This window comes from Magnolia sinica, chromosome 15 (assembly GCF_029962835.1).
Source record: "Magnolia sinica isolate HGM2019 chromosome 15, MsV1, whole genome shotgun sequence".
Classification (NCBI taxonomy): Eukaryota; Viridiplantae; Streptophyta; class Magnoliopsida; order Magnoliales; family Magnoliaceae; genus Magnolia; species Magnolia sinica.
Genome location: NC_080587.1, coordinates 75,304,431 through 75,319,358, shown reverse-complemented (window position 1 = coordinate 75,319,358; position 14,928 = coordinate 75,304,431). Strand labels below are relative to the sequence as shown.

Below are 14,928 nucleotides of genomic sequence, written 5' to 3'. Positions count from 1 at the left end.
AAAAATGGATGGACAATGCCCATTTGCCACTAACATCATGGTGAGCCCCACCTAGGAGGAACTTCCTAAAGGCTTGCATGGATACGGGTCCATGCATTTGGACGTGGACTTCCGATTAAAGCATTCCACGATAGGTTCCTGTGCTGAAAATTTAGGTGGGGCCTACACGATGTTAAAAATTTAGGTGGGGCCTACACGATGTTGCTGAGACATTCACCCGTCCATGCATTTTTGAGCTAATTTTAGGACTTGATACCAAAATTAAACAGGATATAGGACTCAAGTGTGCCGTACTAAACGAAAAGGTAGGTAGGGAAATTGCTACTGTTGAAACCTCGCTGAAGTTCATGCCGTTAAAAACGCCATTCCTACTTGGATGAACCATGAATATTTTAACAGTTAATGTTCAACTGTCACATTTTCAGCCCACTTAAGTATTGGATTTGACTCACTATTTTATATAAGTCTTAAAATGAGCTCACAAAATACATAAATGAAATAAATTTCTCAAAAACATCACAATAGGCTTACCTAAGTTCTCATAAATCCTTTCAACTTTTGCAGGAAATCCACGTCCTGTGTATTACACTCACGAGAGGACAAGCACAATGAGTATCAAAGACACGAGGCTGGGATCACGGCCTTTCATTTGGCAGGACACGCAACGCATGAGCTCCTACCTCTAACTTCATCATGTCTATTATATCACGTGGACCATGAGTTGTATGTAGCCACTAAAACGGAAGCGGATTGTGTAGTGAGGCTCTCACCACCCTTATCGTGGAGGGAAGACTTGTGGCCCATCATGATATATGAGTTTTATCCACACCGTTCGTCCATATTTTAAACTCATCTCAAGGCATGAATATAAAATTGAAGTATATGAAAAGCTCAAGTAAATCACGTCACAAAAAATATAAAAAAAAAGTGGGATAATGACATTCCGTTGAAACCGTCTTGGCCCACAATGATTTTATTTGCCATCCAACTGGTTAATAAGTTCACATATGCATAATGAAAGTAAAACACAAAATATCAACAGTTAAAAGAATGCTACAACAATTATATAAAATTCACTCTAACTATTAAACTTTTATAATAAAATATAAGTTTAGGCCTTAATAAATAAGACTTATCTAGAATTTACATGGGTATAATTAAGCATTATCATACACTATCTCCAATCATATGGTCCAATATAGAATGGAGCCGATTTTTGGGCCATAGGCTCACATGGGCAATGCACTCGGGGCTCATGATGAGTTTTATTTAAACATCATGATAATCTCACTTCATCCTTTGCTCAAAAAGCACAATCAGCAAAGATTAAGAAATATGGCCGAAGGTATTCCAATGATAGTTACTCGAATTAATGTGATAGCTTACTATTTTTTTTTTGAAGGTATTGAAATATAAATTTTATAATAAGTATGTATTTATTTTAAAGAAAAAGAATCCCAGGGGTTTCTATTAATATCGCGCATGATGGGGGAACACCTGACAAACGGCCCGGATCCTGAACATATGTGGTTGTCGGGGGTGGGCTCGGGCGTGTTTGTTTAGGCCCGCATAGGTTTTGCTTTCGGGTCCGAGCTTGGATAGATCCGAGCGCGGCCCGTGACCGCCCAATTACTGAGAAATAAAAAGCGCGAAAAAAATCAATGGTAGTCCAGATTCCTGCACCCTGAAAATGGGAGTTGTCAGATCTTCAGCTCCGCGTAAAACCCTAACCCTAGCCCTAACCAGCGACGGAGAAGACGAGGAGAAATCCTCCATTGAAAACCAGAAGCAGCAGCAGAAGAAGAAGAAGGAGACGGAGAGAGAGGGGGGGATATTCGCTTCATGCTCTTTCAGCGATCTCGGCATCCATCCCACCTTGTCCGAACAGCTTCGAGGTCTCTCTCTCTCTCTCTCTCTCTCTCTCTCTCTCTCTGAAATGCTAATCCTGTTCTAATTAGCTGTTACTGATGATAATCACTGTTCACTGTCTATGGAAGATAAAATACAATTATCACTTGAAATTTTATTTTATTTTTTTTTCAGAAATTTTCGGAATTTATCCAAAATAATGCTTGGAATGGTATAAGTATGCTTCTAAATCCGGTATTGAAATTCGTAGACGAGAACTGATGAACTACAACTTAACATAAAAACCAAATGTCTGAAGGCATTTTAAAGAAAGTGGGTTGTAGTGTAGAACCAGCTGTAGGTGTATAAAACCGATAAAATATCTTTTTTATTAGACACACATGACTAGTTGGACAACAGTGTTATTGCCAAACTAGTGCACAATTTCGTCCGCGTCATGCTTATAGGACATCCAACCCATCAACAGGTTGCCCCACCATGATTGGACTGACTTTTGTGCTAGGTAATCTCAAGGTGGTGACTTATTGTCTAACCAGTTTCACATAGCTCTCTCTCTCTCTCTCTATGGCAGGCCCTGCACTGGATTTGGGGGTTTTAGGTGGTAGTGAATTGTTCTCATTGGTGTGATTTTGGGGCATAACCACCTAATGATGAGAGAGAGAGAGAGAGAGAAGCTTAGTTGCGTACATGGCATACAATTAATTCAAATTAGACTGTCCATATTATTGGTTTAAGTTTAGATGCATCATGAACCAAAAAATGTCTATTTGATTATTTGACTATAGGATTGGTGCACTTATACCTAGATGGTTAAAAATGAAAAATATCCAACAGTCCTATTTCAACTCTCCAAAAATCAGAGTTTAGAATGGTTCAAGCAATCTGATTTCAGGATTGTGACTTGGTGACAGTGGATTCCGCAATTTAGTCGGTTTAGTTTGAGTTAATGCACACTGCATGTATGATCTTTGAGTGATATACAACCGTCCAATAGGTTGGCTCCACCCACACGAATTTGGGGGATTTTGGGTTGTAGTACATTGTTCTCTATGGTCTGATTTTGGAGTGTACCCACCTAATGATTGGAGATAGAGAAAGAGAAGTTACACCTAATGATTGGAGATAGAGAGAAAGAGAAGAGACACCTAATGATTGGAGACAGAGAGAAAGAGGAGATGGAGATTTCTTGATCGAGAGAGAGAGAGAGATAATTGCGTACATGGCATACAATTAATTTAAATTAAATTGTCCATACCATGGGTCTGATTGGAGGTTAGAACTGTTCAAACAATCTTACTTTCGGACTGTGACTTAGCTGCAGTGGGTTCCACAATTTAGTTGGTTTAGTTGAGTTAATGCATGCCCCGTGTACAATTTCTAAGCGAGATCCAACCCTTCCAATATGTTGGCTTTTCCATGAGGATCACCTTGTGCAAAAATTTACCCAAACCCACTCATTAGGTGGGCCGCACCATAAAAGACAATGCATAACCACTAATATAATAATAAAATGCAGGTGCAGCCCAACTGATTAGTGGATCAGGCTTATTTTTGCATTAGGTGATCCTCATGTTGAGGACAACCTTTTAGACAGGTTGGATGTTGCACATGCATGACTAGATGGAAATTATCTGCGAGTTGAATGGTAAATTAGCGGTTGACCAAGTTGGACATGTGCATCACACATAGAGGTGGGCACGGGACGACTCGATCCGGCTAACTCGACTCGTTCAAATCCGACTCGACCCGGACCGAATGGGTGAGTCAGTCCGAACAGAGTAGGCTTCGCCCAATCTGAACTCAAACCAAATCAAGTTCGAGTTACATAATAACTCAACCCTACTCGACCCAAAACTCGATCCGAAACCTGACTCGACTCGGGTTTGGGTATATATATAAAATAATAATAATAATAATAATAATAATAATTTTTTTGAGAGATAACGCAGAGGATTGTATTAAAAAAGGAGGAGAAAAAGAATAAAAGAATCACTAATCTACTGAGATAGCAGATTAGTTAGGCATGTAAAAACGCAAAGTTACAGACTAGAGGTTTAACGGAGTAGGTGGCCCACTCAACCAAATAGTGAATCGCCTTAAAGAAAGTGACGTCTGCAAAGTTGGCTCTGTCATTAAAACATCTGTTATTCCGTTCGACCCAAACAGCCCACTAGACAGCAAGGAGAGCCATCCGCCATAATGGAGAATAATAATAATAATAATAATAAAACCTAATTTCTAACATTTCTAACCCTACCCGCGGCACTCTCTCCCCCCCCTCATCCTCCTCTTCCAAGCCCGACAACCCCCCACCATCATCACCCTCCTCCTCTCTCTCCTCTCCACTCTCTCGGTCTCTCCGTCCGTCATCTCTTAATCCGACTCGGTGCCAACTCGACCTGACTCGGTACTTTTGATCAGATCGGACATGGTCCGGATCAGTCCAGGCCAGACTGGACTTGGATCGAGTCAGGCATGCTGGACTCGGTATCGAGTCGGATCGAGTTTAGGTCAGGCCTATTTCAAAACCGGATTGAGTCGAGTCAGCCCTAACTCTGTCCGACTCGACTCGATGCCCAGCTCTAATCACACACACAAACATACCTATATAATTGGACAAATGGAACTGTCAAGTCGGTGCAAATTTTGCACGTTGGGCCATCCACATCGTGTTCCAATCTTCTAGGGCAGGCCTCATGTGCAGTGGTCCTACTGATTGCAATTTTTTGGGTAATCTATGTAACCTAACAGACTACTAAACTGGTAGGAAGTAAATTTTACATACAATGCAACTCTGTTGGAAAAGAAAATGCAATGGAAATACACAGGATGAAGTATTTTGTGTCTCATGTGCTTTCCCTAATGCTCATAGAATGTTGTTTATGATTCTGTAACTTTGGAAGCTGATCCGCTGCCTTTGGATGAGCGGTGTTTTTATGCATCTGGATCGTTTTCCATACATGTATTGTGTCTTTACAATGATCCAAATCAGGCAGCTTGCAGACTCCACCATTTAGTGGTTTCTAAACCGAAATTGGTTTGATTGGATTGTCTTAACATCTGATAAGTGAACATTTTCCTTCTGATTGTGTGCTGTTGCTGTTTTTACCTTTTGCTGTCCCTTTGTATGCCTCTGATCAAAGGGTTAGCATTGTCCAAACAATGTGATTTTTGTATGATGGCCCATTCATTATTTGACCTACCAAATGTTTGCCATGCATGCAACAGTAACATGGAGGTATGAGACTTCCTGTGCCTTCAGAGTCCAGGGCTACTGGATTGGGCCCCCATAAAACACATATAGAGTCTGCAGTCGATGCGATGATTGCTTTCTGGTGTTTGCATGATGCCTTTTTATTATTATTAAGTAGGTTGCTCTACTGGTTATATGACCAGAAAATCTGTTTCTTCTTGTTTTTTCTTCTTCAAATCCTCTGCTATGCAATACATGCATATACATACATTCATACATATAATGAACTATGAGATGAATATTGCCATATCTTTTGCATTGATCCTAACCTTGGCTGCATTTCTCAACAGAAAGGTTGGGATTTGAAGTTCCAACGCTCATTCAGGCTGAGTCGATTCCCATTATTATTTCCGGGCGACATGTGTATCCTTTTCGGGTGTGCTTCTAATTCTTGATTCATATTGCCTAATATTATATAAAAAAACATTATTTTTCTATATCATAATGCCATTATATTTTAAGAAGAGTATCTGACGTAGATAACAACTGTTATTCCATTATATGGTGGTTGTCATTGAGAGGTAATTGCTGTCATTAGTAGTTGTTATTGTTTTTTTACCAGTGTAGAGTGACCCTTCCTGTTATGACGGCTGTTATAATTGGTATTATGGCTTATCTAAAAGCTTGAATTTATTATGTTAGAAATGTTCTATTGTTATCCCTTGTCTTTTGCATTTTCTTTGACAGAGCTTTCCAGACTTATCAATGCAGCTACTGGTACTGGCAAGACTATTGCGTATCTCGCTCCAATTATCCATCATCTGCAGTTGTATGTTCCTCGTATCCAACGATCTGATGGAACATTTGGTATGCCCTTCTGTTTCCACAAATAGGTTCCTTTCGTTTATCATACATCACATTAATTAAGGGAATGTTTGGATTCATTAGTGGACATTCAGTTAATCAAGTGGATATGACAGAAAGTAACAATGTCCCCAAAGCTGCCCTCAATAGCAGTTGCAGTCCTTTCATTTCTAACTCAAAAGTAACATAATTGCAATTTAGAGGGCAGACCATCTGTATGAATGGTAAGGTGGGAAATAATAGTTTCGTTATTTCCAGCTTATTAAACTACTAGCTGCAAACTAGTGATTCAATTTGATATGGAATCCAAATGGCAACCAAGTGTAATCTTTCTCTGTTTATCAGAAGTTATGAAGTCTTCACCATGCACAACTGAGTTTGTATTAGTTTCATCTTTCAAAAAAAAAAAAAAACAAAAAACAAAAAACAAAAAACTGATTATGTATTAGGTTTTTTTTTTTAATTATTAGTATGGTAAAAGCACCAAGAATTACTCATGTCATGCATTTTGCCTATCAAAGTCCTTCTAAGCTACAGTTTGAAGTTTTAGCCTTGGTCATGAGAGAAGAAAATTAAGCTGCTTATTTTCTCATGGCTTATTAGTTTGAAGCATGTTCAATGTTACAGCAAGCATTCCAATCTAATGTGATCTTTCATTTGCTTAGTACCATTGGATTGTTTTCTCAAGCTGGGCATTAATCAATTAAACTGACAGTTTTGTATCAGCGCTGGTGCTTGTACCAACGCGTGAGTTATGCATGCAGGTTTATGAAATTCTGCAGAAGTTATTACACCGCTTCCACTGGATTGTTCCTGGGTACATAATGGGCGGTGAGAACAGATCAAAGGAAAAAGCCAGGTTGCGCAAAGGTCTGATGCCAGCAAAAATAATTTACACGTTTTGATTTTCAATGTTGGTTCTTCTTCTTCTTTTAAATGTCATAGTTGAGTTTGGTAGTATTTTCTTATTGAAGTGTGTCACATGCCAGATTTTACCCCTTGATCATTGCTAGATATTCCGACTTTTTATTTTACTTTTTGACATGGAGACATTTCCAGGAATATCAATTCTTGTTGCAACTCCCGGACGTCTACTGGATCACTTAAAGAATACATCGTCATTTGCTTATGCAAATCTTCGCTGGATTATCTTTGATGAAGCAGATAGGTACAAGTTACTTTTCAATGCTGCAGAAGTAACTCTGTAATTATTTCAGATTATGCGTGCCTTAGCGCCAACTAACAGCCATCTGTTTTAGCGTGTCTTCACGGATCCGTTAACTTTTGTCTTTTTATCTTGAACAGGATTCTCGAATTGGGGTTTGGGAAAGAAATAGAGGGGATACTTATCCTTCTGGGTTCAAGGCAAAGTGAGTCCGTCGGTGTTGAGGCAGTACCAAGGCCTACTGAATTTCAAAGGCAGAACTTACTTTTATCAGCAACTTTGAATGACAAAGTGAATCATCTTGCGAAAATGAGCTTAGAGAATCCAGTTATGATTGGTCTTGATGACAAGAAGATTTCTGCTGAGCTTCCAACTCCATCAGGTGAATATTTGGGTACAATAGCATCTGATGGGAACGGGGAATCAATATATTCAGATGCATTGCCAAGCTGCTCAGTTGAAGACTATAATCTTCCTGTGCAGTTAGTTCAGAGATATGTAAAAGGTAAATGTCCATAGAAATGCAGTGACTACTTGTGAGAGTAGCCATCCAAATCCTACTCTCCTGTTTGCCACATTGTGTGACATGCGGGTTCATCTGGTGGGCTCCATCATGGATGTCATGCAGCCTGAAAATCAGGGTAATCCAGTTTGTGGACACATGTATGGGAAGATTGGACTTGCAACATGATGACTGATGGTCTATGTTCAGCATGCACATCTGGCCCTCCTGATGAACATATTTTTAGGTCACATAACACAGAGATGGTGGGTCCCACCTGATGAACAACACATCTTGCTCACACTTGCTACATTGTGGAGAGTATCATTCCAATTGCTGCTCTTGCAAGTAGCCCTGGGGCTGCTAAAATGGCTGGCCATGGAATGATTGTCCATGTAATTTGAATGCTGTCCATATGACATCAAAATCATTCCAGCTGTTAATTATCATCTGCAGTGTCCTGTGGTTCACGGCTGGTGGTGCTTCTTTCCATTCTTAGAAGTCTGTTTGAAAGAGAAGTTCACCAAAAGGTAAGGCTGAGGTTTGAAGGCATGTTGTTCAAGTTTTGCTTGATTTGATAATCTTTCATATGGGCCTGTGCCATTCAATTTTGATGGACTGAAACTGGTTGCTTGACTTTATATTTCAATAGCATTGAGCACCATTCCCTTTCGATTTTGCTTTACATATATATATATATAAAATAGCGTGGTGTTTGGCCTTCTATAGCGTGTAGTGTAAGCTACACAATCCTTAATATTTTTTAATTAAAATATTAGAAAATATGATAAATTTTACAAAATGCATAATTTCTTTGTGTTCTCGACTACGAATCCGAATCATCAACCACGTATTTCCATGCAAAATCTCTCTCTCTCTCTCTCTCTCTCTCTCTCTCTCTCTCTCTCTCTCTCTCTCTCTGCCTTTAGACATCTCTAAGTGTGACCTTTTTTTTTTCATGTATTGAAACATCACAAATTCATGATATAGACCACAATTTGGATGGTCCGGATTGATCTAAGTGCTCTATCCATGATATGGACCACAATTTGGATGGTCCAAATTAGTTTAATGTAGTGCACGTGTCATAGGTATAAGTCATCACCATTTAAAAATAGGTGTTAAACTAACATAGAAAAAACACTTGAAAATGAGATTTCAGGTAGCTTACGCTATCTATGCTACGCTACATGTACTGTAGCTTACGCTACCTAGGAGTTATGCTACGTAGCGTTTTCGCTATGCTACAATGCTGATGGATGGATGGGTTTTATGAGTGGCATACAAACGGCCAAAGATTTCATGGCTAGGATCTTCTGATGTGGAAGTTTTTTGGGCATCCCCCAATCCATCAAGGGGTCCATCTCATCTACGGTCTGCATCACAGATCAATGGACCCCACCTGTAAATCCTGAGTGTGACCCCCTTTTTTTTTTTTTTCATGTATTGAAACATCACAAATTCATGATATAGACCACAATTTGGATGGTCCGGATTGATCTAAGTGCTCTATCCATGATATGGACCACAATTTGGATGGTCCAAATTAGTTTAATGTAGTGCACATGTCATAGGTATAAGTCATCACCATTTTAAAATAGGTGTTAAACTAACATAGAAAAAACACTTGAAAATGAGATTTCAGGTAGCTTACGCTAACTACGCTATGCTACATGTACTGTAGCTTACGCTACCTAGGAGTTATGCTACGTAGCTTTTTCGCTATGCTACAATGCTGATGGATGGATGGGTTTTATGAGTAGCATACAAACGGCCAAAGATTTCATGGCTAGGATCTTCTGATGTGGAAGTTTTTTGGGCATCCCCCAATCCATCAAGGGGTCCATCTCATCTATGGTCTGGATCACAGATCAATGGACCCCACCTGTAAATCCTGATGCACCAGGACACTATTCACCCCCTTGCATCAGTACACAGTAATTCCTCTGTTTGGCATCATGCTCCTCACCTGGCCTTAATGTTGAGACACTTGTTTTAAACCAAAACTCAAGTGTTAGCTGACTGGAAGTTTTTCTTGCACTATTTCTTTGATTTAAGTACTCAAGTTTTCTCACAGGTTCATTCTACAGATTGTGGTTTTCTTCTCGACATGCGATGCTGTGGATTTCCACTATTCACTTATTGGTGAATTTCAATGGTCCTCTGATTCACAACCAGAAGTGAAGCAGAAGCAGACATTTGTCAAATGCAGAACTTTCCGCTTACATGGAAACATGGAACACGATGACCGGCGGACTACCTTTCAGGTCTTTAATGCTGAAAAATCAGCTCTTCTTTTATGTACGGATGTAGCTGCAAGAGGGTTGGACTTTCCAAAAGTTAGATGTATCATTCAGTATGATTCTCCCGGGGAGGCTACAGAATACGTGCATAGGTAATCTATGTTTATCACATGCCATTAGTCTTTACAAGTTTCTTAACATTTGGCATTACCTTGAAATTGTCATTGATGGGCCTCCTAAGCAACCTTGTGTTAATTGGTGTTTGGGGCTGGAAACAATACCTGCATTAAACAAGCCAGCGTTTCTCAATCTGCAGTTGATTTGGGAATGGGAAGGCTCCTTTCCTATCTCAACCTAAAATTTGGTGCTAGTAAATCAACTCAGATTTGCTGACAGCCACCACTGAAACCTACCTTAGTCTTCTTCCCAACAGATGTTTATCTCTATGTTTGCACATGTTCTTTTTTTTCTTTCTTTTTTCCTTTAGGGTGTGCTTGGGAATGTGGAAATGGGAATTTATTTATTTATTTGAAAAACCCACAATTCTTCCTTTTCATCCTATATGAATCATGTTCCACCATTCCACTCTATCAAGGGCCGTATTCCCAATTAAACATAGTGTCAAGTCTATTCTTACTATCTCCACTCACATCCTGTTAGGCCTTCCCCTTGCCATTTTAGACCCTTCAACTTGACCGAACTCACTCCTTTTAACCAATGCAGGCCTTAGTCTTGTTGCACATGGCCAAACCATGTAAGTCTACTTTTCCTCATCTTATTACCTATTGGTGAATTTGATAAGAAATGATATTTTATTAAAAAGGCGTTGAAGCAGTGCACCAAGCTACAAACCAGACAAAAGGGAGAAATTGAACCCCTTAAGGGATTTAATCATGAGTCCATTCTATGTGGTTGCATATGATATGACAACATTACGCCAGCGGATTAATTCTCTAGGGACCCTAGATATGCTTTCTCTAATTCAACAAAGACTGTGGAGACCCTTCATCCTCTCCCTGTATTTCTCCATCAGCTGTTTAAGTAGGAATATAGCCTCATTGGTTGACCGCACGTGGAATCCATGTAAAATTGGAAACCAAAGCGAACAACTAAAGAAATTGGAATCCATGGTTTGCCATTTCGTGAGTATTCCAAACTTAATTGTAATATATCATTGCAAGAAGAAGAAATATAGACCTTGACTCTGTCTTGATCTTGATAAAGTGCAGTGTTAACATAAACTATGTATGCTTCCTTAACCTCAATGGCACTGCCAATCAGCTCATTGACTCGAATCAATTGTGCAACATCAAGCCTGGATCATTAAGTGGGCCAGTCCTTTATGTTTATATATATATATATATATATATATATATAAAATTAAAGGACACTCTTTCAAAATTTGTTGTGCTGTCACGCATACTCAGTTCACATATTGCACAGATGCTGAAATCTCTTTGATTCCGATCAACATTGAGAGATCCTGTTTCCTCATTAAATGCACCTTTCTCTTTTCCATGAGTGGTATTGACTTCCAATGATGATTAGTTGGATGCTATATTTCATCCAATAGTTGCCATTTCCTGTTGCTGCTTGTCATTCATGGCATCCTATTCATATGTATCTTTTCTTGCCTTCCAAATTCTATCATTTTTTAAGGTGACATGTCATATCATTTCGAAGTGCAATGTCAACATTCTTTAGAATGTTGTGGTGCTTCTCTTTTTTTTTGTGTCATTTGCCACCTCTTTTAGGACATGGAAGTGCAGAGGTGTGCTAATCCCACGCGCTTGCATTAGGGCAACCCATTACAGGCCACCACATGTGCTCACATGGCGCAAATGTGAGATCCAAGCTGTCCATCCAAAGGACCCCCCACCATGTAGATGCATTGGCCAAAAAATCAATGTGCTTCACTCATCATGTGGGCTAGCGTTATAAGCAAATGGACGGTCTAGAAGAACTCGGACCTGGACACGGGGGGACTGACCTGCTGGACAGCTTGGATCTCACACCCCTGTGCCACATGAGCACATGTGGTGGCATGTAGGTGGGCTGCTGTAAACTGCAAGGAATGAGCAAACCTCTGGAATGTGTATATAAGCTTTAAAATTACACTGTTAATGCATGTACGTCATTTTGGTAGGGTTGGAAGAACCGCTCGATTGGGTGAAAAAGGAGACGCATTGCTATTCCTACAACCAGTCGAAACGGATTATTTGCAAGACTTGCAGAAACACAGAGTGTCATTGAAGGAGTTTCCGCTTCTCAAGGTTTTTGACAGTTTTTCTTTGTATGATCAGAAGCACCATAACAAGAAGCTTTTGTCTCTGGAGATGCATCCCTGGGTGTTATCTCTGCAGAAGGCACTCGAATCCTTCATTTCGTCAGAGGTGGGGATAATGTCATTCTTGCATTCATGTTCTTTGTATCCATCTGAAACCTGATTGCCCATCTCACAGTCATCCAAAATGTACACTCTGTGGGCCGTTCCATTTATGGGCCATAGATCAAAGATATTCTTTTGTTGAACAATATCAGCTATCTGGTCGGTGCACCTTTTCTTCTTGTATTTGAAATATTGGCTCTATTTTTCTTTTGAACCATCGGTTTCATGCCAGTTATCGGATGCTTAGGATTGTCTTATGAGGGAGTTTGTTGCTGAGCATGAAAAGGACCATGGGGGATGGTTTTTTGTTTATTTTAGCAACTTTCATTCGATGTAAATTCTCGAAAATGAAGTGCCATCACGAGGAATGCGAATTCCAAATGAATGCCATGCAAACACCCACACATGCCAACATGCTACTTGTGCAGGATCCAGGATGGTCATGGGGTATTCACAATGGTGAATGTTCCTTAACTAAAAATCAGGCCTGTCCATTTATCTGGTGGACCACACATGTAAGGTGTAATGAAAGTAGGAAAAATGAGAACCAACAGTCCACATTGAACATGTACGTGTTTCTTACAAGGGAACAGGTGTACTGTGGGGATCACCCTACGAATATGCTGGATCCAGCACTTGTTGAACATGCAGGCATCTATAATCACCATACCTCATGTCATCATATAAGAAATGCTTTTACTGCTCCCTCTCAGAAAAAATTCTCAATATTGACATGGTGCCGATTTTGGTGGTTTAGATGAAGCTGAAGAATCTGGCCAAGAAAGCATTTCGCTCATGGGTCCGTGCATACACTGCCCACCGTGGTGAGCTAAAGAGAATTTTTGTGGTAAAGAAGCTCCACTTGGGGCACGTCGCGAGGAGTTTCGGGCTGAAAGAACAGCCTTCTTTGGTTGGAAGATCGTTCCATACTCAAAAAAAGAAGAGGAAAAGGGACCACAGGCCAACCGGATCATTGAAAAGGAAGCGGGCCGCCAAATAGAACATGAACATTTCATCATCAGTCCCATCCTGTCATCCAAGGACGGATTCCGTTAACCTCGTTGTTTTGTTCCAAGTACTTGATTTCAAGGAAGCGGCAGTTTGAGATGGATGGAGAACCTAATGTCACTGAAGTCAACCGGATTTTGGCAGGCCTTTCCGTGATTGAGCATATGCATGTACGTCCAATGTGTGCAAGTCATTAAGCCTTCCGTGATTTTGCATGCGTGTATGACTGACTGCATATGCATGGCTAATGACCGCGTCTGATGTAAAGCATGCAACGATGCCTTTGCTTGTCGGAGTGGCATTCAAACATGCATCCCTATTTATCTATGTGGGTGTTCATGCATGTGTTCGTAGGGGCATTGGTGCATGTTCTTTTACATCATTTACTTTTGTACATGGTCATTTTTGGTGAGGAAAACAAGGATTATTTTCAATGATTGAGAGCATGTATTGTTTATTAGTTTCAGTATAGTGCAGGAAACCTTCTTTGGATGGGAGGATTTTCCAAAGGGACTTTTCAGTGGAAATGATATTTGCAACCCATGTTTTTCTTACATTGAGTAGGCTCCTATGTTAGTTTTGCACCACTTAAAACATGCCGGTAGTTCATCAAATGTGTACAATCCTTATTGTCCAAATTGCTGACCGAGTGTGGAGGGTGCATAATCAAAAGATTGCACCAAGAATGCAATATTTCTAATAGTAACCATCTGATTTTACCCTTTGAATTTTGACCACTTGGATTTACATTTCACTATCCATCTGATGGCTAGGATGGCTTGATCAGTGTGATTTTGGAGATATGCTCCCTCCATAACAAGCCCCACAATTTGGATGGTCTGGATGGCTGAACATCAGTGCCCTAAGTGAGAGAAGAAACAAAAGCAAAACCAAGAGAAACTATTAAGAGCAAAGATTGGAAATCATTTTTGGTATACTGTATCATTCTCTGCTGAAACCAGACCATATCACCGCATTTTGAACCTGTATTGGGACGTATCCTGCTTCGTATGGTTTATTGCCCGAAACTGGTATGTATTGGGTGATACGTACCTCAGTTTTCGGACTACATTGTAAACATTGTGTTAAGGGCAATGTGGCTATGTTACAGAAACATGGGATGTATTGTTCATTGGCCCATTTGCTGCATTCCGATGTGAGTTCACCGGCTGATTGTTCATTGGGCCAGCCCTGGAGCTTGCCTCCATCTAATAGGCTTGAAAGATGTGCTTCTATTGCATAGCTAGAGTTATGGCTCTAGGGTTTGTCAAAGGCCTGATCTGACCCATTTAAACATCACCAAGCCGTTGAATCCTAAATCCCAATTTCAGTGTTTGCAAAAGTCATTAGAGATCAAGTGAGTGTTACCATCTTTGGTGGGTCCGTCCAAAGATCAAAATTCTACACTAGTGTTTCTGGCTGCAATCGGAGACCTGTTTATTTAAATGGGCCACATTTTCTAGTTCATGCCTGACTAGCTGCCCATTTACCATGGCTCAAACCTGGCTCTAAAGTGGGTTGGGTCAATAGCCAGTTGACTGCTTGGCGGACCCCACCAGCCCCCAACCATAGATGCATGCTCGACTAGCCAGCGCTGACCTGACCTGAGTCCTTAGTAACTCAGTCAGATGGGCAGGGCTGTTTCTAGAGCCCTGGTAAAAGAAAGCTGATGCTTGGTGAGCCGCCAATCCTACA

The 14,928-nt window shown here is 40.3% G+C and overlaps 1 protein-coding gene across 3 annotated transcripts; it reads left to right on the top strand.

Moving 5' to 3' along the window:
• The first annotated feature begins 1,513 nt into the window (after window positions 1-1,513).
• LOC131227571 (DEAD-box ATP-dependent RNA helicase 17) lies at window positions 1,514-13,787 on the top strand. 3 transcript variants are annotated; one of them, XR_009162366.1, is made up of 11 exons: window positions 1,516-1,895; window positions 5,413-5,485; window positions 5,820-5,929; window positions 6,653-6,796; window positions 6,986-7,094; window positions 7,232-7,596; window positions 8,050-8,123; window positions 9,684-9,988; window positions 11,983-12,229; window positions 12,983-13,528; window positions 13,588-13,787. XR_009162366.1 is itself a non-coding variant. In XM_058223375.1 (10 exons), exons 1-10 carry the CDS (start codon window positions 1,691-1,693, stop codon window positions 13,223-13,225), a joined length of 1,860 nt encoding a protein of 619 aa, XP_058079358.1. In that variant the 5' UTR covers window positions 1,514-1,690; the 3' UTR covers window positions 13,226-13,787. The 3 variants fall into 3 exon arrangements, 2 of the variants coding, with proteins under 2 accessions (XP_058079358.1, XP_058079357.1); XM_058223375.1 differs by having other exon boundaries at window positions 1,514-1,895; window positions 5,413-5,498; window positions 5,810-5,929; window positions 6,691-6,796; window positions 12,983-13,787; XM_058223374.1 differs by having other exon boundaries at window positions 12,983-13,787.
• Window positions 13,788-14,928: the final 1,141 nt, after the last annotated feature.